The sequence below is a fragment of the Pseudophryne corroboree genome, chromosome 5 (genome assembly GCF_028390025.1).
Source record: "Pseudophryne corroboree isolate aPseCor3 chromosome 5, aPseCor3.hap2, whole genome shotgun sequence".
Classification (NCBI taxonomy): Eukaryota; Metazoa; Chordata; class Amphibia; order Anura; family Myobatrachidae; genus Pseudophryne; species Pseudophryne corroboree.
Window position 1 is genome coordinate 602,664,832 of NC_086448.1, and position 26,069 is coordinate 602,690,900.

General features: G+C 46.4%; 1 protein-coding gene across 2 annotated transcripts in view; it reads left to right on the plus strand.

Annotated features, from left to right (window-relative positions):
• The window catches only part of CEP76 (centrosomal protein 76), a 78,245-nt gene extending 55,018 nt beyond the window's left edge, over nucleotides 1–23,227 (plus strand). For both annotated transcript variants that reach the window (XM_063923422.1, XM_063923423.1), the window contains exons 7-12: nucleotides 8,483–8,611; nucleotides 16,464–16,652; nucleotides 19,287–19,453; nucleotides 20,129–20,462; nucleotides 21,241–21,458; nucleotides 22,916–23,227. In XM_063923422.1, the coding sequence (XP_063779492.1) occupies nucleotides 8,483–8,611; nucleotides 16,464–16,652; nucleotides 19,287–19,453; nucleotides 20,129–20,462; nucleotides 21,241–21,458; nucleotides 22,916–23,054 (1,176 nt within the window). In that variant the 3' untranslated portion in view covers nucleotides 23,055–23,227. The remainder of the gene's footprint in view (nucleotides 1–8,482; nucleotides 8,612–16,463; nucleotides 16,653–19,286; nucleotides 19,454–20,128; nucleotides 20,463–21,240; nucleotides 21,459–22,915) is intronic.
• Nucleotides 23,228–26,069: the final 2,842 nt, after the last annotated feature.

Genomic DNA, 26,069 nt, shown 5'->3' on the forward strand with positions numbered 1-26,069 from the left:
AAGTAGACATATATACAGTTGGGCACTATATATATGTATGAGCCCCCGCCATAATATTGTATAAAAACGCGGGACAGAAGCCCGCCGCTGAGGGGGCGGGGCTTCTTCCTCAGCACTCACCAGCGCCATTTTTTTCTCCACAGCTCCGCTGAGAGGAAGCTCCCCAGGCTCTCCCCTGCAGATACACGGTAGAAGAGGGTGAAAAAGAGAGGGGGGCACATAATTAGGCGCAAAAATCATTATTACAGCGGCTACTGGGTTAACACTAAGTTACTGTGTGATTCCTGGGTTTTATGGCGCTGGGGTGTGTGCTGGCATACTCTCTCTCTGTCTCTCCAAAGGGCCTTGTGGGGGAACTGTCTTCAAAAAAGAGCATCCCCTGTGTGTGTGGTGTGTCGGTACGCTTGTGTCGACATGTTTGACGAGGAAGGCTATGTGGAAACAGCGGGAGCAAATGAATGAGGTGTCTCCGCCGACGGCGCCGACATCTGATTGGATGGATATGTGTAAGGTTTTAAATGATAATGTTAATTCCTTACATAAAAGGTTAGACAAAGCAGAAGCCTCAGGACAGTCAGGGTCTCAACCCGTGCCTGATCCTGTGTCGCAGAGGCCGTCAGGGTCTCGGAAGCGCCCACTATCCAAAATTGTTGACACAGATACCGACATGGATTCTGACTCCAGTGTCGATTACGATGATGCAAAGTTACAGCCTAAATTGGATAAAGCCATCCGTTATATGATTATAGCAATTAAGGATGAGTTGTACATCACAGAGGAAACCCCAGTCCCTGACAAGAGGGTTCATATGTACGGGGAAAAAAGGCAAGTGGTGACCTTTCCCCCCCCTTCACATGAGCTAAATGAGTTATGTGAAAAGGCTTGGGAATCTCCAGATAAAATTCTGCAGATTTCCAAACGGATGCTTATGGCGTATCCTTTCCCGCCAACAGACAGGTTACGCTGGGAATCCGTCCCTAGGGTGGACAAAGCTTTAACACGCTTATCCAAGAGGGTAGCCCTACCGTTACAGGATACGGCCACCCTCAAAGATGCTGCGGATAGAAAGCAGGAGGGTACCCTGAAGTCCATTTATACACATTCAGGTACCTTACTCAGGCCAGCGATAGCATCGGCCTGGGTATGTAGTGCTGTAGCAGCATGGACTGACACCTTGTCTGAGGAACTGGATACCTTAGACAAGGATACTATATTAATGACCCTGGGGCATATAAAAGACGCTGTCCTATATATGAGAGATGCTCAAAGAGACATTAGCCTACTGGGCTCTAGAATAAATGCAATGTCGATTTCTGCCAGAAGGGTCCTGTGGACTCTGCAATGGACAGGTGATGCCGACTCAAAAAGGCACATGGAGGTTTTACCCTACAAGGGTGAGGAATTGTTTGGGGAGGGTCTCTCGGACCTGGTCTCCACAGCTACTGCAGGAAAGTCAAATTTTTTGCCATATGTTTCCTCACAGCCTAAGAAAGCACCGTATTACCAAATGCAGTCCTTTCCATCACAAAGAGGCAAGAAAGTCCGAGGTGCGTCCTTTCTTGCCAGGGGCAGAGGAAGAAAACTGCACAACGCAGCTAGTTCCCAAGAACAGAAGTCCTCCCCGGCTTCCACTAAATCCACCGCATGACGCTGGGGCTCCACAGGCGGAGCTAGGCCCGGTGGGGGCGCGTCTCCGAAACTTCAGCCACAAGTGGGTTCACTCCCAGTTGGATCCCTGGGCAATAGAAATTGTGTCTCAGGGATACAAGCTGGAATTCGAAGAGATGCCCCCTCACCGTTACCTCAAATCGGCCCTGCCAGCTTCCCCCTTAGAGAGGGAAATAGTGTTAGCTGCAATTCACAAATTGTATCTTCAGCAGGTGGTGGTCAAGGTTCCCCTCCTTCAACAAGGAAAGGGTTATTAATCGACCATGTTTGTAGTACCGAAACCGGACGGTTCGGTCAGACCCATATTGAATTTAAAATCCCTGAACATATACCTGAAAAGGTTCAAGTTCAAGATGGAATCGCTCAGAGCGGTCATTGCAAGCCTGGAAGAAGGGGATTTTATGGTGTCTCTGGACATAAAGGATGCATACCTTCATGTCCCCATTTATCCGCCTCATCAGGCGTACCTCAGATTTGTGGTACAGGATTGTCATTACCAATTTCAGACGTTGCCGTTTGGTCTCTCCACGGCACCGAGAATATTTACCAAGGTAATGGCAGAAATGATGGTACTCCTGCGGAAGCAAGGGGTCACAATTATCCCATACTTGGACGATCTCCTCATAAAAGCGAGGTCAAGAGAGCAGTTACTGATCAGCGTAGCACGCTCTCTGGAGGTGTTAGGACAGCACGGCTGGATTCTAAATATCCCAAAGTCGCAGTTGATTCCTACGACTCGTCTCCCTTTCCTGGGCATGATTCGGGACACAGACCAGAGGAAGGTTTATCTCCCGAGGGAGAAGTCTCAGGAACTCATGACCTGTTAAAACCAAAAAAGGTGTCGGTGCATCACTGCACACGAGTCCTGGGAAAGATGGTGGCATCATACAAGGCCATTCCATTTGGCAGGTTCCATGCGAGGACCTTTCAGTGGGATCTCCTGGACAAATGGTCCGGATCACATCTTCAGATGCATCGGTTAATCACCCTATCCCCCAGGGCCAGGGTGTCTCTCCTGTGGTGGCTGCAGAGTGCTCACCTTCTAGAGGGCCGCAGATTCGGCATTCAGGACTGGGTACTGGTGACCACGGATGCAAGCCTCCGGGGGTGGGGGGCAGTCACACAGGGAAGAAACTTCCAAGGCCTGTGGTCAAGTCAGGAGACTTGCCTTCACATCAACATCCTGGAACTAAGGGCCATATACAACGCCCTACGTCAGGCATGTCCAAACTGCGGCCCTCCAGCTGTTGTGAAACTACATATCCCAGCATGCCCTGACACAGTTTTGCTGTCAAAGAATGCTAAAGCTGTGTCAGGGCATGCTGGGATGTGTAGTTTCTCAACAGCTGGAGGGCCGCAATTTGGACATGCCTGCCCTACGTCAAGCGGAGTCCCTACTTCGCGACCAACCGGTTCTGATTCAGTCAGACAACATAACCGCAGTGGCTTATGTAAACCGCCAAGGCGGCACAAGGAGCAGAGTAGCGATGGCGGAAGCCACCAGGATTCTTCGCTGGGCGGAGACTCGCGTAAGCGCACTGTCAGCAGTGTTCATCCCGGGTGTGGACAACTGGGAAGCAGACTTCCTCAGCAGACACAACCTACACCCGGGAGAGTGGGGACTTCATGAAGAAGTCTTCACACAGATTACAAGTCGGTGGGAACTGCCACAGATAGACATGATGGCGTCACGCCTCAACAAAAAGCTACAGAGCTATTGCGCCAGGTCAAGGGACCCTCAGGCGGTAGCTGTGGACACCTTGGTGACACCGTGGGTGTTCCAGTCGGTCTATGTATTTCCTCCTCTTCCTCTCATACCCAAGGTACTGAGGATAATAAGAAAAAGAGTAGTAAGAACAATTCTCATTGTTCCAGATTGGCCACGAAGGACTTGGTATCCAGATCTGCAAGAATTGCTCTCAGAAGATCCGTGGCCTCTTCCTCTAAGACAGGACCTGTTGCAACAGGGACCCTGTCTCTTCCAGGACTTACCGCGGCTGCGTTTGACGGCATGGCGGTTGAACGCCGGATCCTAGCAGAAAGGGGTATTCCGGAGGAGGTCATTCCTACGCTGATAAAGGCTAGGAAGGACGTAACAGCTAAGCATTATCACCGGATATGGCGAAAATATGTGGCTTGGTGTGAGGCCAGCAATGCTCCTACGGAGGAGTTTCAGCTGGGCCGGTTCCTTCACTTCCTTCAGTCGGGAGTGGATTTGGGCCTGAAGTTAGGCTCAATTAAGGTCCAGATTTCGGCCCTTTCCATTTTCTTTCAAAAGGAGTTGGCTTCTCTGCCAGAAGTTCAGACGTTTGTGAAGGGAGTGCTGCATATTTAGCCTCCTTTTGTGCCACCAGTGGCACCTTGGGATCTTAACGTGGTGTTAAGTTTCCTGAAATCGCACTGGTTTGAACCACTTAAAACAGTGGAGTTGAAATATCTCACGTGGAAGGTGGTCATGCTATTAGCCTTGGCTTCGGCTAAGCGCGTGTCAGAATTAGCGGCTTTGTCTCATAAAAGCCCAATTCTGGTTTTCCATATGGATAGAGCGGAATTGAGGACATGTCCACAATTTCTGCCAAAAGTGGTCTCATCCTTTGATATGAACCAACCTATTGTGGTGCCTGTGGCTACTCGTGATTTGGAGTATTCCGAGTTACTAGATGTAGTCAGGGCTTTGAAAATTTATGTAGCCAGAACGGCTAGAGTCAGGAAAACTGAGTCACTGTTTATCCTGTATGCATCTAACAAGCTTGGTGCTCCTGCTTCAAAGCAGACTATTGCTCGCTGGATCTGTAACACGATCCAGCAGGCTCATTCTGTGGCTGGATTGCCGCAGCCAAAATCAGTGAAAGCCCATTCCACTAGGAAGGTGGGCTCTTCTTGGGCGGCTGCCCGAGGGGTCTCGGCATTACAACTATTCCGAGCTGCTACTTGGTCAGGTTCAAACACGTTTACAAGGTTCTACAAGTTTGATACCATGGCTGAGGAGGACCTATCGTTTGCTCAATCGGTGCTGCAGAGTCATCCGCAGTCTCCCGCCCGTTTGGGAGCTTTGGTATAATCCCCATGGTCCTTACGGAGTCCCCAGCATCCATTAGGACGTTAGAGAAAATAAGATTTTACTTACCGGTAAATCTATTTCTCGTAGTCCGTAGTGGATGCTGGGCGCCCGTCCCAAGTGCGGACTTCTTCTGCAATACTTGTATATAGTTATTGCTTAAATAAGGGTTATGCTATAGTTGCATCAGGGTTTATCTGATGCTCTGTTATTGTTCATACTGTTAACTGGGTAAAGTTATCACAGGTTATACGGTGTGATTGGTGTGGCTGGTATGAGTCTTACCCTGGATTCCCAAAATCCTTTCCTTGTCCTGTCAGCTCTTCCGGGCACAGTTTCTTTAACTGAGGTCTGGAGGAGGGACATAGAGGGAGGAGCTAGAGCACACCAGAATACAAATTATTTCTTAAAGTGCCCATGTCTCCTGCGGAGCCCGTCTATTCCCCATGGTCCTTACGGAGTCCCCAGCATCCACTACGGACTACGAGAAATAGATTTACCGGTAAGTAAAATCTTATTTTACCTCATTCTGAACACCTGGTTGACATACGTCCGGAATCCTGGGAAAATCCGGGGACAAAATTCACACCGAAGAAGAGGCTGTTGGCTCGCTATCCTCTCTCTGCGGAGATCTGTAAAAATTGGGAAACCCCTCCGCCTGTAGATTCTCATGTGGCGCGAATGGTTGTTTCCTCTGCTCTGCCAGTAACTATCGTCACATCTCTGAAGGAACCGACGGATCAACATGTGGAGGAATGACCATCAGTGTTTAATGCGTTGACAATGGCCCAGCATCTAATACAGAACAGACCTGTTCAAGTACAGTCGGACAACGCCACCACAGTGGCGTACATAAATCATCAAGGCGGCACTCGAAGCAGATAGGCAATGAGGGAAGTGTCACGGATTCTTCAGTGGCCATCTGCCGGCCATATCAGCAGTCTTCATTCCGGGTGTCCTGAACTGGGAAGCGGACTATCTCAGTTGTCAGGTCGTACACGCAGGAGAGTGGAGCCTCCATCTGGAGGTGTTTCAACTTCTCGTGGGGCCTTCCAGATGTGGATCTGATGGCGTCTGGACACAATCACAAGGTTCCGGTCTTCGGAGCAAGGACAAGGGATTCTCAAGCTGCGTTTGTGGACGCTCTGGCAATTCCATGGAACTTTCAGCTACCGTACGTGTTCCCTCCGGTGTCACTCCTGCCCAGAGTAATACGGAAGTTCAAGCAAGAAGGAGAAAACCTGCTTCTGGTTGCTCCAGCGTGGCCCAGATGGCACTGGTTCTCCGATCTCCTGGGTCTCTCGTGGTATCGTCCCCTTCTACTTCCACAACGACCAGACCTCCTCGATCAGGGCCCTTGTGTTTACCAGGATTTGACCTGTCTAGCTTTGACGGCATGGCCCTTGAGGCTTCCGTCCTGAGGGCCAAGGGTATTTCTGAGGCAGTCGTTCAAACTATGTTGAAGGCCCGTAAACCTGCTTCTGCTCGGATCTACAATAGGGTCTGAAATGCTTACTTTACTTGGTGTGCGTCTCACAATCATGACATCTTCAAGTTTAGTACGGCCAAACTGTTGGCCTTTCTACAACAGGGCCTTGCTTTAGGCCTGCGTCTAGCCTCCCTCAAGGTTCACATCTCTGCATTGTCGGTTTGGTTTCAGAGAAAAATTGCTACCCTACCTGATGTCCATACATTCACTCAGGGTGTGTTACGGATTCAGCCACCTGTGGCCCCTTGGGACTTGTCGGTGGTTTTGGAGGCCTTGCAAGAGTCTCCGTTTGAGCCTCTTGTCTCTGCTGAACTTAAGTGGCTTTCCCTTAAGGTCCTTTTCTTGCTGGCGATTGCTTCAGCTAGAAGGGTTTCGGACTTGGGTGCCTTATGCTGTAAGTCTGCCTATTTGATTTTTCACTGTTACCGGGCGGTTCTTAGAACGCAGCCAGGTTATTTACCTAAGGTGGTGTCTTCCTTCCACCTTAACCAGGAGATTGTGGTTTCGGCCTTTAATTCTCCTGAGTTGTCTTCCAAAGAGCGGTCTTTGGATGTGGTACAGGCTCTCCGTCTCTATGTGAAAAGAACTACCTCCGTTAGGAAATCGGATTCTCTTTTTGTATTGTTTGGTTTTCACTAACGTGGCTGGCCTGCTTCCAAGCAGACCCTGGCCAGATGGATTAGAATGGTGATTGCACATGCTTATGTACAGGCTGGTCATCCGGTTCCTGCTATCATCAAATCCCATTCTACTCGGTCGGTTGGACCTTCTTGGGCGGCCCATCGTGGGGCGACCCTTGAACAATTGTGCAAAGCGGCAACGTGGTCCTCAGGGAACACGTTCATTTTCTATGCCTTTGATACCGCCGCTTCCTTTGGACGCCGGGTTCTTGTGCCCACTACAGTGCATCCCCTCCCATAAGGAACTGCTTTAGGACATCCCCGATATGATTCCTTGTGGAGCCCAGTTACCCCGCAGCAGAAAACAAGATTTAAGGTAAGAACTTACCGTTGTTAAATCTTTCTGCGAGGTACACTGGGCTCCATAAGGCGCCCACCCTGACGCACTTTGCTTCTTTGGGTTGGTATTGGCATAACCACTGACACCCTCTCCTGTGGTGTATTTGGCTACGAGCGGTTGTCGTCTCTGGTACCTGCTACTGCATTGGTCTGATTAACAAAACTGAGCACCCTGTGCATGGAGGCGGGGTTATAGAGGAGGCGGCACTGAGCATCTTGGGAACAGTCAAAAGCTTTGAGCCTGTTGGTGCCTCGGATCAAGATTCTACTCTACACCCCCGATGTGATTCCTTGTGGAGCCCAGTGTACCTCGCAGAAAGAGATTTAACAACGGTTAGTTCTCACCATAAATCTCGTTTTGTTTATGTACTTTGATGGGCACTGCGGAACACTTGTAGCACCGTATAAAAAAAGATAATAATCAAAGCTTATTGTATGGATGAAACTCTGACTAGTGGAAAACCCATATGGATTATTCAGAGGAGATGGGTTCAGAGAAACGAACACTAAAGGAGCTGTTGTGTAAAATAGTTTTCTCTGTCGAAAAAATGGCTGATTATTTTTGTTAGAAAACATCATATTATGCTTTGGTTATTACAGGAAGTTTAGTCTTTATTCTTTCCACATATAGGGCCTCATTCAGATCTGACCACAGCAACAGATTTGTTAGCTAATAGGCAAAACCATGTGCACTGCAGGGGGGGCAGATATAACATGTGCAGAGAGAGTTAGATTTGGGTGGGTTATATTGTTTCTGTGCAGGGTAAACACTGGCTGCTTTATTTTTACACTGCAATTTAGATTTGTCTGCCCCCCCCCCCCCCCCCCCACCCCACCCTGCAGTGAACATGGTGTTGTCCATTAGCTAACAAATTTGCTGCTGTGATCAGATCTGAATTATGCCCATAGGGCAGTATCCTATTAGCTGCAGTGAGTTACCTCAGCGAAAGGATTCCCCAAGGGCTATCCAATTAGCCCGTAAGCTGCCACTTACCAAGCCCAGGAGACCTGTTATCGATCGGTAACACATGGGTCGGCGATCTTATCACGGATCCCATGTGTTATCGAATGATAACAGGTGTTTTATCGAACGGTAAAAACGTGCTGTTATTGGACAGCACGATAGCATTATCGGGCTAAAAGGCATGTTATTACCGTGCGGTAAATCGCCACATCTTATGTAGGATGCCACCCATAATAGTTATTACTATGTTATCTTCTATGTATTAAATGTCGTTCATTTTTCAGCTTACTTTAGAACGACAGAAGGCTGCTGAGAAAGAACGTTTGTTTTTGGTGTATGCAAAGCACTGGTGGAGGGAATACCTACAGATACGACCATCCCATAGTACGAGACTTGTCAAGATCTTTGCACAGGTTTGTAGTAGCAATAATAATTATTTTGTAGCCACAGACGTCTCCTTATGTCTATGTAGCTACTTCGTCTTAATCAGTGACTAGTGCAGTGGTTCCCAAACTGGGTGCCGTGGCACCCTGGGGTACCTCAAGGCACTTGAAGTGGTGCCCTTGGCTGGTGGTCCAGGACCAATTAAAGTTATTAATGGTCAATGTAATGGGCAAAACCAGTGCTGGTAGCTGCCAGTCATAAAATATGTGAGCAAACAGGAGTGAATGCTGTCCATCACCACATAACTGAACCTTAGGATGACCTATAAACGCAATTCATTTAGTATGTTTTTCTAAATTTCACAATAAAAAACTTTCTCTTACATCCTAGGGGATACTGGGAATCCATTTAGTACCACGGGTTATAGATGGGTCCACTAGGAGCCATAAGCACTATAGAAGTTTGATTAGGTGGGCTGGCTCCTCCCTCTATGCCCCTCCTACCAGACTCAGTTTAGAAAATGTGCCCGGAGGAGCCGGTCACGTCTCTGGAAGCTCCTGAAGAGTTTTCTGCATTTATTTTCTAAGTTTGTTAATTTCAGGCAGGCCTGGATGGCACCAGCCTGCCTGCTTCGTGGGACTTAAGGGGAAGAACGGCCCAACCTCTCTCAGGGTTAATGGTGCCGTTCCCCGCTGACAGGACGCTGGCTCCTGAGAGAACTATTCGCAAGCCCCACCGCGGCGTACATTCCCGCAGCACGCCACCACCCCCAACAGAGCCAGAAGAATGAAGAGTGGTGAGTACTAAGCCGGCGTCCTGGCAAGTGGGTCGCCGACCATTATGGCGGCATGAGGGTAGACGCATGGCTTCTAAATGGGGCGGACTGCGTCTCCCAACTGCGTACGGACACAGACGCTGAATAGCGGACACAGTACCTAGACTGGCAACAAAGCCATAAAAGGAGTCTGTCTCCATTTTATGCAGACATCTGGGAGAAAAAAAGTAGACTCTTTGTGTGGGTGCACTCTTATTGAATCGGTAAATATCGTGTAACATATGTAGAAGATAAAACATCACATTTAATAGTCAAACTTAAAATGTTTTATATGGCTCACAGAAAACAGCTAGGAGCCTTACCTAAATTACGTACACACACACACACACACACACACACACGAGAACAACAACACAATACAGATTCGGTCCTCATTGAGATAGACATCAATCCGAGAACTACCTCTACCAATTAAAATATAGAGAATTTTTAAAAAATTGGTATGTTCTGGTCAATGTCAGTGTTTGAATGGGTTGGGGTTATGCAGCCATAAGTTTTTGCTACATCCTTCCACCCTAACCAGTACAGATAAAACTGTATTGATAAGACCACTATGGGCCCAGGCACTCAAGAGAGCCTCACCTTTATTAGAGTGGTACCGTATGACTACCTGTACCATCTGATTGATATTTAGGCAGATTTCGCACAAATTAGAGATTCTGACAGTAAAGATGTAGAAAGAAGATAGATGTGCTTCTGCTGTTAGTGTTGTATGAATATCTGCATCCTAATGGTTCAGTATTGCTCTACAACACTCTGTTTTCCTTGGAGGTCTCCCTTCCAAGTACTGACCAAGCCCAAACCGCTCTGCTTCCAAGATCAGACGAGATCGGGCTTATTAGGTCTGGTATGGTAGTAGAGCCACCAAACTCGGTTCATATTCACTGATGAGAGTGCACCAGAAAAATAGGGATTTTTGTTTACTTACCGTAAAATCTCTTTCTCTGATTCCATCTGGGGGACGCTGCGTACTTACTGATGGGTTAGAGGTGTGTGGTTGTGGAGTTTGGCACAGAACTATTAAAACTTGACTCCTCCCCCCTCTAACCCCTCCCATCTCCTTCCTGCCTAGCCAGCACCTCAGTTAACGTTTAGCCAAGCCAAAGGAGATAGACCGAAAAAAATAACTGGTTAAACCAGACAAACATATGGGAGGGATCACAGCGTCCCCCAGATGGAATCAGAGAAAGAGATTTTACGGTAAGTAAACAAAAATCCCTATTTTTCTTTCATCCATCTGGGGGACGCTGCATACTTTACTGATGGGACTTCCCAAAGCAAGCTAAGTAGAGGAGGGAGACTCAGACGGCATAGCCGTCTGCAAAATTTGATGCCCAACAGAGGCAGTCTCCAAACTAAAAGCATGAAAACGGTAGAACTTCGTGAAGGTATGTACGGATGACCCGGTCGCCGCTCTACACAGCTGCTCACAGATACACCACCGCGAACAGCCTAAGAGACTCCCAACAGCTCGAGGCAATGAGCGCTCAATGAGTCAGGAACAGGTAATGTCGAAGAAACATAAGCCGGCCGAATAGCGCCAGTAACCCAGCGCGTCACCGTGTCCTTAGAAGCCGGTCAGCCATGCTTGGCGCATCAATCAAAAACCAACAAGGTATCCGTACTACGAATAGACTCTGTACGGGACAAATAAATGCAGAAGGCTCTAACAACATCCAATAGCGCTAAGTGACAATCTCTTCCCGAAGACTCTGGGACAAACGCTGGAAGTACTATGTCCTGATTCATATGGAAAGCCGACACAACCTTTGTCAAGAAGGAAGGCTTCGTACGGAAGACCACTCGATTGTCGTGAAAAACCAACAATGGTGGTCTGCAAGAAAACGTCTGGCTGAAGCAATGGGCGAGAGAAAAAAACAAAAACCACTTTCAGAGTAAGAAAGCGTAACTCAACAGATTCTAGTGGTTCAAACGAAGGCTTCTGGAGAGCCTGAAGAACCAGATTTAAATCCCAGGGTGGAACCGGAGGAACAAAAGGACGTTGATTCCTGATAACACTTTAAAGGAACGCTTGGACCTCCGGAATGAAAGCCAATCTTCTTTTATTTTATTTTTTATTTTTTTAAAGTACCGATAATGCCGAAACTTGTCCCATAAGGGAAGACAACTAAGTCCTTTAATCAGACCATCCTGAAAGAAAAACAACCGACGAGACAAACAAAAGAGGTGCGGTGACAACCCACGCCTTTCACACCAAGCAATGCAGATACACCATACTCTGTTATAAATACGAGAGGTGACTGTGTTGGATTCAAGAACCAAGCCATCAAAGCCAGATGATTTAAATTGTGGTGTGACAAAGACCATGTAGAAGTAGATCGGACCGCAGAGGTAGACAGAAACGAGTCCTTGGTCACCCTGCTGCGGAGAAGAGTACCACTGATGACGAGGTCAGTATTGTGTTACAAGAAGGACCAGGAGACCCGGAGTAAACGCGGTATCAAGGGAAATGGCAGAAACACATATCCCAGTCGAAATTGCCACGGAGCTGGCAAGGCATCGATTAGCGTTGCTTGAGGATCCTGAGTTTGGGAGCCGTACCAAAGCTTACGGTTGAGACGAAATGCCATGAGGTCGACGTCAGGAGTTCCCCACAGAGATACTAGGGCCAGAAAGACTTCTTGATGAAGTTCCCATGCTCCCAGATGTATCGTGTTACTGCTTAAGAACTCTGCTTCCCAGTTGTCCAATCCTGGAATGTGAAGTGCGGAGATGGTTAAAGTCCACCTTTTCGCCCACTGGATAATATGGGCGACCTTCTTCATGTCTCTCCACCTGCGAGTTCCACCCTGTTTGTTTATGTAAGCCATCGGCCTGGCGTGGTCTGATTGAATGCGTCTCCGGATGACCCTGGACGCTGGTTAGTACCTGAATTAGAGCATACCGAAGTGTTCTCAACTCGAGAATGTTGATCAGTAAGTTCGATTCTTGACCTTTTCAGAGTCCCTGGAAGTGCTGAGTTTGAAATCACGCCCCACCCAACCTATGAGGCTGGCGTCCCTGGCGATCGTCATCCAAGACCAAACAGTGAACGGTGCCCACTTTGATTAGAGTGCGACTGTGAAGCCACCAATGGAGAGACTGTCGAGTCTGAACAGACAGCCGGCATAATTTCAAGTCCAGATGTGGACCCATTTGATTCCAAGAACCCAGAATCTGAGTCTGAAGGGGCCCAAGCATGGAATCTGGCATATAATACTGCTTCGAAGGTCGCCACTATCTTGCCCAACACATGCATACATCTGAGAACCGAGAACCTCGGCAACAGCAACAGGGAGCGGACTGTGGGTGCAGATTCCTGAGTTGTCCTGAGGTAGAAAAATTCTCTGACTTTTTGTGTCGAACAGGAAACCTAGAAAAACTGTCCCCTGAGAGGAGATGAAGGAAGATTTCCGGAAATTCACAATCCATCCAAAGGATTGTAGAGTGTCCCTGGTGTGTTGGAGGTGTTGTTGAAGAAGTTCCTGTGACGGAACTTTTGGGAACAAATCATCCAGGTAAGGAATAATGTTGACCCCCTGACATCCGAGGATCGCCACTACGTGACCCAATATTTTGTAAATACTTGAGGGGCCGTGGAAGGACCGAAAGGAAGAGCTCTAGTGCGAACCTCAACAGATGTTGAGGACCCGACCAAATTGGAACATGGAGGTACGCGTCGATAGATAAGAAACACTCCTCCAGGTCCAGGCGGCAAAGAGTGAACGCATCGATTCCATCTTGAATTTCTGGACGGAGAGATTCAGGCATTTTAGATTTAATGGGTCAAAACGAACCACTCGGTTGTTTACGAGAAAAAGACTATTCTTCAAGAGAAACTGACTGTTTATCCAATTTCTGTGGTTTGAAGCACATACAAACTCCACACTGGGATGAAATCAATGTTTTTTTGATGTGATTTGAAGCACATATAAACTTCACACAGTGACAAAATTTAAGCATGATCAATGTGCTGTATCATCTCTCTGCTTCCATATAAGGGTATACTGATTGGTATGAAATTTGTATTGAAATCAATGATATATGATACTTTCCAATCCCATATCTTAACTGATCATAAATTATATTATGCATAGGAATTTTTGAATGATGTTTTGAGGCACGTATTAATTCTACACAAACAACAAAGTGTGCATCATCCTGTTGGAGCTGTGTCCCCCAAAATGGAGACCTACAGTCCTATGCATATGCAATTGGGTTTGGAAATATACAGATTCCTGTTTATTTATCTACATTTATGATATGGCATACATATGAATTATAGATGGAAACTTTTGGGGTTTTTGATATCTGATGGTTAGAAGCCGCACACAGGGGAAGTCCACTCTCCTTGCTACTGTGATAATTGGTTACATACCAGAGGAGAGTTTATAATCTGATTTTGGTGCTCGATAAGTTCATGCGGTAAACCAGCCCACTTACATATGATATCATTGATATCTGGCCTAATAAATATATTTTTTCCGCATGATTATTTAGAGTACTATTACTGAACAATATTTTCGCTCGTGGAAGTTAAAGGTCTGCCCCACTAAAATATATTTATCTTTGATTATACCTTTATGAATGGTCCCATGACCTTATCTTGAATAATGGTCTGTTGACCTTATATCTTTGCATGTACTAAATTGGTCCCATGACCTTATCCTGAATAATGGTCTGTTGACCTTATATCTTTGCATGTACTAAATTGTCTACTATACCTAGTGTTTGTTGTGTAATTCACAGTTTTATCAAGTGATAATAAAAGTTAAATTTTAAATTATAGATAATAAAAGTGTGCCCCGGGTCAGGCTTTTTAGTCTTTTTTTGCCCTGCTCTCTTGTAGGTCGATCCTTTTTCTTAGTTTATTGAACTAATTTTCCGGGAGCACCACCAACCCAGTGCCATAGGTATTTCACCAAGAGCCTCTATGTTGGTTTAGACACCATCAAACAACTCCTAGTGAGTTGAAATTGTCTGTGGTCACTTTCCACAGGTCTAGTGCGGTTTCACACTTTCTTTGTTTACTTACCTAAAGTGGTGTCTTCTTTCCACCTTAACCAAGAGATTGTGGTTCCGGCCTTTAATCTTCTGACTTGTCCGCCAAAGAGCGATCTTTGGATGTGGTAAGGGCTCTCTGTATATATGTGGAGAGAACAGCCTCTATCAGGAGGTCCGATACCCTGTTTGTACTATTTGGTTTCCACAAAAGTAGCTGGCCTGCGAATAAGCAAACCTTGGTCAGATGGATTAGAATGGTGATTGCACAAGCTTATGCGCAGGCTGGACTCCCAGCTCCTGCTGCTATTAAAACCCGTTCTACTCTGTCTGTTGGACCTCCTTGGGCGTCCTGCCATGGCGTGTCCACAGAACAATTGTGCAAGGCAGCTACCTGGTCCTCTGTGAACACGTTCATCAGGTTCTATGCCTTTGCTACTTCCGCCTCCCAGGATGCTTCCTTTGGACGCCGGGTTCTTATACCCACTAAGGCGCCTCCCTTCCCTTGAGGAACTGCTTTAGGACATCACCCGATGTTTTCCTGTGGAACCCCGCTGCAGAAAAGGAGAGTTATGCTAGACCTACCATTGTTAAGTCTCTTTCTGCGAGGTACACTGGGTTCCACAGGGCGCCCACCCTGACGCCATACAAATCCATAGAAGTTAGGTGCATTAGCCGCTGGTCCCTTCTCCTGTCGTGAGAATTTGGTTCTATGTGACTAACATCTGCCTTCTCTCTTACCTGCTCCTACATTGGACTGGTTAACGAAATTGAGCTCACAGTGCCTGGAGGCGGGGTTATAGAGGAGTCCCCACAATGCATCCTGGGACAGCCTAAAGCTTTAGCCTGTTGGTGCCTCTCTGTATCAAGATCCATTCTACACCCAATGTTTTCCTTGTGGAACCCAGTGTACCTCGCAGAGAGTTAACAATGGTAAGTCTACCATAACACTCTCCTTATTTCAGGCTTCCTGACTTAAACATACCTGTTTCATTTTGTTATGACTATGGGCCTGATTCTTTGGAAGCAAAGCAAAAAAGCAAATTACTTTGTATTTGGAACAAACCATGTTGCAATGCAAGAGCAGCACGTACATTTATATTAGTCTGTAATGGCTGCTTTTGCATGTAGCCACATATGTTAGCAAGCTTTATTTTTACACTGCAATTTAGACTTCAGTTTGGATACACCCCACACAAATCTAAATCTTCTGCACATGTTATATCTGCCCCACCTGCAGTCCTGGTAACCATTTACCACTACTCCGTACCACTAGCAGGAGAGGTAGAGCGCATACATAGAGTAGCAGGAAGATTACAGCTGGTGCTGGATACGGCATAGGCCAGGAGAAAGAATTAGTCATGTGCAGGGGAGCCTTAGGTGCCGGATTCAATAAGCCGCGTGAGGAAAAGTGCTTTTATCCTGGGATGGTATGCCGGAGCTATTAAATTACAATTTCCTCATGCTGTAAATCCGTGGCTTAAGAGTGTTTAAACCAATGGTTCCCAAACTTTCTTTAATCACGGCACCCTATAAAGTCAGCATTTCTTTCTTCGGCACCCCTAGGCCCAAAGTTTCTTTATAGGAAAATTTAGCAAAAATTATTGAATTAAGTAAATTGTAATTGTGCTTACCTGTCATCCATAGGGTCAGTTATGTGGTGGTGGAGGACAGGGTTGTGATTCAGTCTCCACACATTTTATGATTGACAGCCACCAGCACTGACCATAAATGATTTGTTTTGGTCCTGGACCACTAACCCGTGTCACCCCTGCAAGTGGCCTGTGGCACCCTAGATGCAGTATGTCCAGGATCTATGTCTTCACGACCTGCGGATGTCTTCACGACCTGCGGATATCTTCACTAAAATGTTAGGTTTTTCTCAGCGTGCTGTTTGATAGCATTTTAAACAATTTTTCTTTTCACTTTTGTGTGGTAGTAAATGTTAGACGATCTTGCACAGGAGGGTTTGTAATTTTGATTACTTTTTGTTCTTCAAAAGAAAATTGGGTAATAGTTATTTTCTTTTATCTGTCCATGTGTAGGATGAAAACTGGGTAAATCGGCCCGTTTGTTGTTACGTAAGTCCCCTTAGAGCAGGGCGTCTATTGGACACTCCCCGGCAAGCGGCTCGCTTTGTAAATGTGTTGGGCTATGAAAAGGCCCCAGTTGTTGGCGGTGGTGGTAAGCAGGAGCAGTGGAGCACCATGCTGGCTTTTCTCTGTAGAAATAAGGTATGCTTTCAATGTTCTTTTATTATTCTTCACTATTTTTATTATGCATGATTATTACTTGGGTTTATGACTACTTGTTTTGGTTTGGTTTCTTTCAAAGACATTGTTGTTTAGCTTCAGGTTATGTTTATATATAAATTTTAACAATAAATTCTTCTTGTTTCATAGTATTTCTGGAATGTTGAACATTAGCAGCAGAAACAAAGCCTCTTTTCTAAAGCATCCATAAGGGATATTGAGGGAAACTAGTACGATGGGGTATAGACAGGATCCAAAGAAGCCGGTGCACTTTAAATCTTCGTCACTGGGCGTGCTGGCTCCTCCCCTCTATGCCTCCTTCTACAGGCAGTTTAGAAAAAAGTGCCCTCAGGAGAGGATGCACACTCTGCAAGCTCCAGAGTTTTCTTCAATTTCATTTCAGTCTTTTATTTTTTTCGGTATGCTGTCTGGGCAACAGCATACCTGCGCCGTGGGAGTTAGGGAGGGGCGGTCCCCGGCCTTGTGAGGTGCAGAGCCGCTTCTCCGCTGCAGGACCACCGTTTTGAGGGGCTGTTTGTTCAGCGGGCCCTGCGCCTTGGCTGCCGCAGCACGCCGCACACCCCTAACGCTGCCTGAAGGTGACACCGGTGGTGAGTACACACCGGGGGCCCCGCTAGGCTGTTCACGGGCGCGATGTACGGTACCCTCCCTGGGGGGTCCCGCCAGTGTAAATATGTGTATGGCTCCGGCGCCATTGGAGTGGGTGGAGCTTCCTCAGAGCGGGACCAGCAGCGTTTGGCGCCTTCCTCTGCTTACAGAAGCCATCAGCAGCAAACACTCAGCACCTCTTGCCTCACAGAGCTGCTGTTGTACACTATTCTCAGCCTATTCAGGACTGTATTTATTAGTGTTATTGTGATACAGAGCTGACAGTCTCACTGGGGCTGTGCAGCTCCGGGTGTGCTGGTATATTTCTCTCTCTCTCTCTCTCTCTCTCTCTCTCTCTCTCTCTCATATCCTCTCACATTCAGTAGGAAAAGCAGGCTTGCATTATTACTGTCTGTGTGTAAGTGTATGTATTTGTATTTACTGTGTATATGGGTAAGCACAAGCTGTGCAGTATCGCTCACACCAGATTCTCTCCATTGTCTAATAATTCTGTTTCCTGTGAGCAATGTAATCAATCTACAAATTAGTGAAGAGGTTGGAGGAGAGGGTCCAGAGCCCCACTGGTTAGGGTCTCTTAAAACTATGATGTCAGATATGTCATCCCAGCTCACTGCTAATGTGCAGAAAACTCAGCAACTACAACAAGCTGTGGCAGATTTAGCTGCTAGGGCTGATGCACAGCCCCCCCCCCCCCCCTCTCTCATGTAGGTCCCCAGAAGCGTGGTTTACCTGCTCTGCTTTCTGATACAGTTGATGATGTCCAGGATGATAGGGATGACATAGATCCAGTTAGTGGGGGATTCCGGTTCTACTCAGAGTATTTAACCCCTCATTTTGGCTATAAGGGATGTGTTGCAGCTCCCTCTAGAGCAGACTAGTGCCGCGACCAGTTGCAAGGTGTGCCGTGGAGCCAGAGCAGCTTCCTGCACCTTCAGAGTGAACTGTTGGCCCGGGCTCTTCTTAGAGGATCAGTCATGCTCTGGCCATGACCTATGCCTTGGTGACGCGGCGGTGTGATATCATAGGTCATGGCCACCACGTCTCACCACTCAGCCAGCCCACCCGCCTGCATACACAACTTCCAGTTCCTGCCTGCATCCACAGCTTTCCTTGCCCACCCACATCCACACCTGCCCGCTGCTCAGTATTCGCAGCACTCCACTATGAACAACCCCTGCCACTGAGGGACAGGGAGGAGGACAGCTGACCGGTATAGGCTAATATATGTTATGTTATTTCTCCTGTGGGGAGCAATAGGATTTATGGGGGGAACAATGTGAATAATTCATGTGGGAAGCAATAGGATTTATGTAGGGAGCAACCTGATTTATTTGGAGAACAATGTGATTGGCCTACACAGAAAAAAACAATGTATGTGTGGATTTGTTTTTTACTGTGAGGGCCAATGTGTGTTTGTTTTTGTTTTTTTTTCTGTGGGTGAACTGATGGTGTGCCTTGGCAATTTTAAAATATTGTTCGGTGTGCCGCAAGTAAAAAAAGGTTGAAAATTACTGCTCTAGAGGATGCTTCTTCACAGCAGTCGTTTCCCTGAATCTCCAGAGTTAGGTGACTTATTCAAACAGGAAAATAGAGACTAACCTAAAATCTATATATAGTACAGCCGGCCTTTCCCAAAGACCGGTCATTGCGGTTTGCTGGATGAACCATGCCATTCATTCTTGGGCCATGCAAATTCAGGGGGGCCTCTCGGGGAATATGCCCTTAGTTAGCATGGTTAAAACACATTCAGGACACTACTCGTGTCCTCTGTGATAACATCAATGCTCGGACATCGACCATGGCAGTGTCAGCGCGCAGGTGAGAATTTAATGTTTGTTCCACTTATAGTTATTGCAGTTTGACAGAGAGCAGTGAAAGTCTGTGTCAGTGAATCATGGCAAGCCAGGGAAGTGAAGGTCGAGTTTCTCAGTATCTCGAGTATCTTTTTTGTGCTTTATATATTATTGTTTTTTTTTCTACATGAAGGGTGATTGTGAAGACCATTGCAACCTTCTGTGCAGCCTTCTTCTTGGCTTTGGACTGGATGCCTATGTGTGCGTTGGTACAAAAGGAAGGGGAGTGGCTCACACATGGGTAATGACTTGTGGAACTGATGGAGCAGTTACCTTCTGGGAGAGTTTGACCGGACAGAGGTGAATATCAGACACATCCTGGGTGGTTATACATGGAAGTGTCCAATATAATCAATATCTTGTGACATTCCCAAATATTTGTGTATAAATCTTTCACCATGGCAGGATGGTATGAGTGCTAGATTTGGCTGCGCTCTGGTGGAAGAGTGGGCAATCCGGTGTCTTGTGATCAGTGGTTTGAGGATCCATAGTGTTCACTTCTACTTTATTAGCCTTACAGTGAAACAGATGTGCAGATCACAATTTATCATACAGAACGTGACCAAAAAGAAAATGCTTACTGTAGATTCTTGTGGATGTGTATTGAAGTAACTGTTACTGTGCCTGTGCAGCCTGTATATGCCGCCTGTGCAGCCCGATGAGCATTCATGATAGATTCTGAGAGGCTTCTGCAGCCTTTTGAGTTGCTGTGGAACTGCTGTGTAGCAAAGGGGAGATGTATCAAACATTCTAAAGAGGAGAATTCACCCATAGGGACTAATCAGCTTCTGGCTAGTTATCACAGACGTTCTAGAAAATAAGTGAAATCTGATTCCTGTGGACCATTTCTCCACTTTTCCACTTTAGATGGTTTGACACATTTCCGCCCCCCAAAGTTCTGTACCTATTATGACTGCATGCATTGTATCTGCCATGTGGTATTGGTTCTTATGTCTCAATGTTCTAATTATACAGATATATCCATAAACCTATCAACCCAGATGACCCTCCGATGGTGGAACAGCACAAGCCCCTCTATCCGTACAGAACCATAGGCTGCATCTTTAACCATCAGCGGTTCTTGGCCAATTGCCAGCCTTCAGATTCGGTTGATTTGTGCGTGTTTGATCTGAATAATGAATCCAGGTGGAAGCCAATGAGTGAGGAAGCCATTAAATCCATCTGCTCGCCAGGAGCTACCACCTCCCTCCCTCCGTTCCCTCCACTCTGCAGCTCACTGGTTGATGCAGCCACAGAAAGTAATGACATTGAACTACAGCTGCGAGTTCTTGTGTCTGAGCACAGAAAGGTATTACCCAGTATAGATTTACTACTACTTTGGGATTAGGTTTATGGAGATGGTAGTGTTTAAGGGGTGGTCTTCAGTTTGCCGGCTGTCTGGGTCCCGTCGCACAGTATACTGGCGCCGGAATCACGACAGCCAGCATACCGACAGCTTTTCTCCCTCTTGGGGGTCCACGACCCCCCTGGAGGGAGAATAGATGGCGTAGCGAGCCCACAAGGGGCTCATTTGCGCTCACCCAGATGTCGGTATGCCGGCGGTCGGGATTCTGGTGCTGGTATGCGGGTCCCCCAGGAGCCCGGCCGCCGGCATACCCTACTACACCCGTATTTAAGATATGGGGGTCTATTCATGAAGCAGTGAAAACTGTGGAGAAGTGAGTCAGTGGAGAAGACCCAATCAGCATTGAAGTAACATTTATAATTTGCATACTATAAAATTGCACAGAGCAGCTGATTGGTTGCCATGGGCAACTTCTCCACTGACTCACTTCTCCACACTTTTCACTGCTTCATGAATAGACCCCATGGTCTGCTGAAGTTGATAGGATAGTTATGGTGACTGCAGGGACATACAATAAACATAACTGGTAGTGTAAATAAACTTTAAAGTATAGTGTCTACGTGAAAGTACATAAAATATGCACATGCACCATTAAGTTGTCAAAAAAAAAAAAAAAAGACTTTAGTAACTGTGCTTATTACAGCCAGTAATTTTTATTTTATTGTGCCTGTCCCTTTTTTTTATTATTATTATTTTTCTTCCCCACACTCTTAATTCTCAGGATCTAGGCCTCAGCACAGTTTGGGATGATCAGCTATGTTATCTTTTGTCACCTGCTCTGGCAGCATATGAGATTGAGCGAGCAACCGGTATCTCGGCAGGCAATGAGGAATTTCAAGATTCCATAAGGAGAGCTGTGCCTGATGGTCATACATTCAAAGGGTTCCCTATTCACTTTGTGCATCGGAATGCAAGAAGGGCTTTTGCTACATGTCTGCGGTAATCTTGCTATTAATTATAACTAAGATCTCCCTAGATAAGAATTTGCAGCATTTGTGTTGTCAAAGAAGATTGCTTAAAGCATATGTCAATTTGATATTTTTTTTTTTTTTTTAAATGATCTAAGGGCTGTACAATCAGTTACCCATCCTGGCTGCCTATATATTCAAGCTCTAACTACTGGCTGTGTTGCTTTACTTTCATATTGTCCACTGTGTGCCAGAGGAAACCTAATCCGTGAACGAGCCATATAGGAATACCTTTTAAAATTGTCATGTTTCCCACACCTACCTTAGTCAGTAGGGAGATTATAAGTATAGTAGTCGTCTTGTGAAAGTCTGTTATGACAGTACCAGCATTTTAACCTAAAAATCCTTATTTGGGTGGAGATAGTTTTAGTAATAAATAAGAAAATATTACTCGGATAATTGTAGCCCTTTTAAATACATGTGACCACGATCTACTTTGGCCAGACACCCAGTGTTTACCTAATCATTTAACCGACAATTTTGTTTACCAAATGGCCCTCAAGAATTTACATTTTTATTATGAATATTATTAATTTTATTTAAATTAAACCTATTTTGAAAAATTAAATTAAAATATTTTATTGAAAAATATATTTATATATATATATATATATATATATATATATATATATATATTATACACACACGCACACACACCTAGGGGTGTGTGCGGAGGCAACACCCTTACTTCGTGTATAATAACCTCCCATATCCATTGGCCATAGACTCTCCCCGACCCTCCCCTCCCACCAGTGGCATTTGCTTTTTCCATTAGCATTATGCCTCCTACCACTGTAGTGTTAATAGATCCCCAGTTCTGTAATAGGTCACTGTTTTTGCACAATCCCTCCCCATTGACCAGTGTCAATTTTTTTAACCAATGTATAATTCCTCCATTACACCCCCACCCCAAGGCAAATGGTCTTCTCCAACCCCCTTGTGGAAATTACCCCCCCCCCTCCCCACACACACACACACACACACACACACACACACACACACACACACACACACACACACACACACACACACCGAGAATGTGTCAGGGGTGACTGGTGATCATTTTTCTCTGCTGCAGGTGATCTCTGCACTTGAGATCAGCCAAATAGTTCTTCCTGCACTTTTGTCCTTGGCGTATGCACTCCAGCATTGTTGGCTGTCACAGGCTGCTACATAACTGCCTTGTGGGCCACGGAGGAAATCAGTGCAGAACGGAACCCCTGTTCAAAAGTTGTGGATACAGCAGGATGGTATGGTCTCAAGACATGCAACTGTGTCAGCTAAATCCCAGCTACGTGGGTAAACTTTCTAAAGGATCTCCAATTGTTTGACTGAAACGCATTTTCTTATAGGTACTTAATATGTTTTTTTCCTTTTTTTTTCTTTTTTTTCTTGTTTGTTTGTCTCTCTGCATATATTGCACCACAGTTCTCCATTCTGTGACGAGATTGTTGGCTGTCGGGGAGATCAGATGCGGCTGGCGGTACGAGTGCGAGTTTTTACGTACCCTGAATCAGCATGTGCCGTGTGGATTATGTTTGCATGTAAATATCGCTCTGTGTTATGAAATAAACTTTTTCGCTCCATCTTCTACCAACCTAGGAAAACCTTGTTTATAAGAATTTTTAATACATACTGTATATTCTAATATATGTAACAATTTATTTATTTTTTTAATGTTATAATGAAAGATTGCTTCATATAATAAAATATTTTTGTTAATTTTTTTTCTCAATGAAATTACTTTGTTTTTATTATTCTGAAGCAGTGTGAACAAAGAATCAAACTGTACAATGTCATAATAAAAGTAATAAAGGTCCTGCAGGAATATGAAACAGATAATACAGTACATGCAAAAACAAAGAATACATACATTGGTCACAAAGACAGATAAGAAATAAAGGTCACCAAAGAAAGTTCAAAAACATAAATTGAGAAAAATACCAGTGGCGTGCTGACTAGGAGTTTCCCCACAGGGCTGTGAGAGGGTCATTATCATCCAGTCACAGTAATAGAGATACCCATGCACTCAGGGATGGGTCCAAAATACTAGTTGGGGTGTGTGTATCACAGTTTTGCCAAACAGCCCCTCTTGGCATGCCAGCTTGCGTGAGAATCTTCTGGCATCTGGTGTCTTTTTTTTCTTTTCTGAAAATTTGTCTTAAGGTGCATACACACGGAGCGATATAACTGAGCGATTTTGACTATATAGTCAAAATCGCTCAGAAAGTTAGTGCAGATCGCTCCGTGTGTACACAGCCAGCGATAGCGATGCGCGTCCCCGCTAGGTCGCTATCGTTTGGAAAAATAGTCAGTGCAGGCAAGTCAATTTTGGCTATGTCGCTGCAAAAGTTAGTCAAAATCGCTAACACTTTAAGAGGCCAGCGATTTTTCCCAGCGATAGCGATGTGCAGGCGGCGGCGGGTTGTGGCGGCGGTGCGGGCGGCGGCGGGTTGCGGTGGCGGTGTGGGCGACGGCGGGTTGCGGCGGCGGTGGGTTGCGGTGGCGGTGCGGCGGGTTGCGGCAGCGGTGCGGGCGGGGGAAATTTACCTTTCTATTGCAGAGTTTGGCAGCGGAGCGGTACCAGTTTCAAAAATAGCGCCTCAGCGTCATTTTTGAAATTCAAGATGGCCGCCGCGAGCCAATCACGGCTCGCCGCGTCATCGCCCCGCCCCCTCCCGCTGACTTATATAAGTCAGCGCGAGGCAGCGGCTGTCAGTCCGACGGCGGAGGAGGAGCGGAGAAGAGCTCCTGAAGACGCCGTGGAAGTCCTGGATGGGCGGCGGCTATGCAAAAGAGCTTAGCAGCCGCCGCCCACCAGGTGAAGATGCTGGAAGTCCTGGGAAGGCGGCGGCCATGCAAAAGAGCTTAAAGGCCGCCGCCTCCCAGGTGAAGACGTCGTGGAAGTCCTGGATGGGCGGCGGCTATGCAAAAGAGCTTAGCAGCCGCCGCCCACCAGGTGAAGACGCCGGAGCAAGACCCCAGAAGCCCTGGGGAGGTGGCGCCCCCCCAGGTGAAGACGCCGGAAGCCCTGGGAAGGCGGCGGCCATGCAAAAGAGCTTAAAGGCCGCCGCCCCCAGGTGAAGACCCAGTTTAATAAAGGATTTTTAAAAGAATGTGTTGTGTTTTTTTTTTTATATTTTCTTTACAGGTGGACTACAGGTGCCAGCGGGCCCTTTATGTCCGGGCATGCTGGCACTTGTGGTTCTCCAAGTGCCAACATGCTGGGGCAGGCTTGCTGGGACCTGTAGGCCTCCTGTAAAGAACAATATTACTATTGAAAGGCTATCAGCCTCCCATCCACCGGGCCACGGATGGGGGGGACAGCCTCGGGCTTCACCCCTGGCCCTTGGGTGGCTGGAGGGGGGGACTCCTTGATTTAAGGGGTCCTCACTCCTCCAGTGTACCCCGGCCAGGGGTGACTAGTTGGGGGGGTAATGGCACGGCCGCAGGGACCAATATAAAAGTGTCCCCCGGCTGTGGCATTATCTCCCTGGCTAGTGGAGCCCGGTGCTGGTTTGGAAAATACGGGGGACCCCTATGTCTTTTGTCCCCCGTATTTTTTAAACCAGGACCGGACGCAGAGCCCGGTGCTGGTTGTCTAAATATGGGGGAACCCTACTCATTTTTTCCTCTGTATTTTAACAACCAGGACTGGCTCAAAGAGCCCGAGGCTGGTTTTACATAGGAGGGGGGACCCCACGCAAATTTTTTTTTTAACTTTCAGCTATTTAAATACCAGCCACCCTGTAAAATCGTCCTATATATGACACTCATCCCCTTATTTAAATGAGATAGTCAAAATCTCCCATAGCCAAAATCTCTTGCATAGTTAGACAAAATCTCTGGTAAAGTTAGTCAAAATCTCCTACTGCCAGTTCAAGGGAAAAGTTAGTCAAAATCTCTCATAGCCAAAATCTCTCCGTGTGTATGCACCTTTAGTCGCAACACTACGTGACTAGGACGCACAAGGAGACTGTATTGACTAATTTGATATGACACCTGTATATCTGTGTGGCTGAGTCTCTGAATCTGTATATGAAACTGTAGGAGCCTAAGCCTTTTTTTCAATACAAGTTCTGTTCTGCTCCATATACACGCTGTCACACACAATATACAAGGGTCCTATCAAATGAATCAGTTGTCTTTGTGCATCCTAGTCACATTTTCAGAAAAAAGACACCCAATGTTAGAGTTGCTCGGGGATGTGGCAGCTCACTTACTCCAGGCATCTTGCTGTATGGCATATTGAGGCTAGATGTATGAAGTCACATCTGTATGGTGGCACTCAGGAAATGAAGAAAAAATGCTGTGGCTGAAAGTAAATAATGTTTCAATTTGCAGTTGACATTTTTATCAGGGTGCTGAAATGTCAACTGCATGTTGAAATGTGGGTTACTTTCAGCCACAGCATTTTGGGCCTTATTCAGAGTTGGCCGCCTGCGCGGTCATTCACACTGCAAGCGCATCTCAGAAGGATGTGTCCGCAAGATGATTGACCGCAGCGGGCATTGGGTCAGTCGCGTGACGTCACACGTAGCCCCTCCAAGAAATAAAATGGTGCCAGACTGCCTGCCAGAGC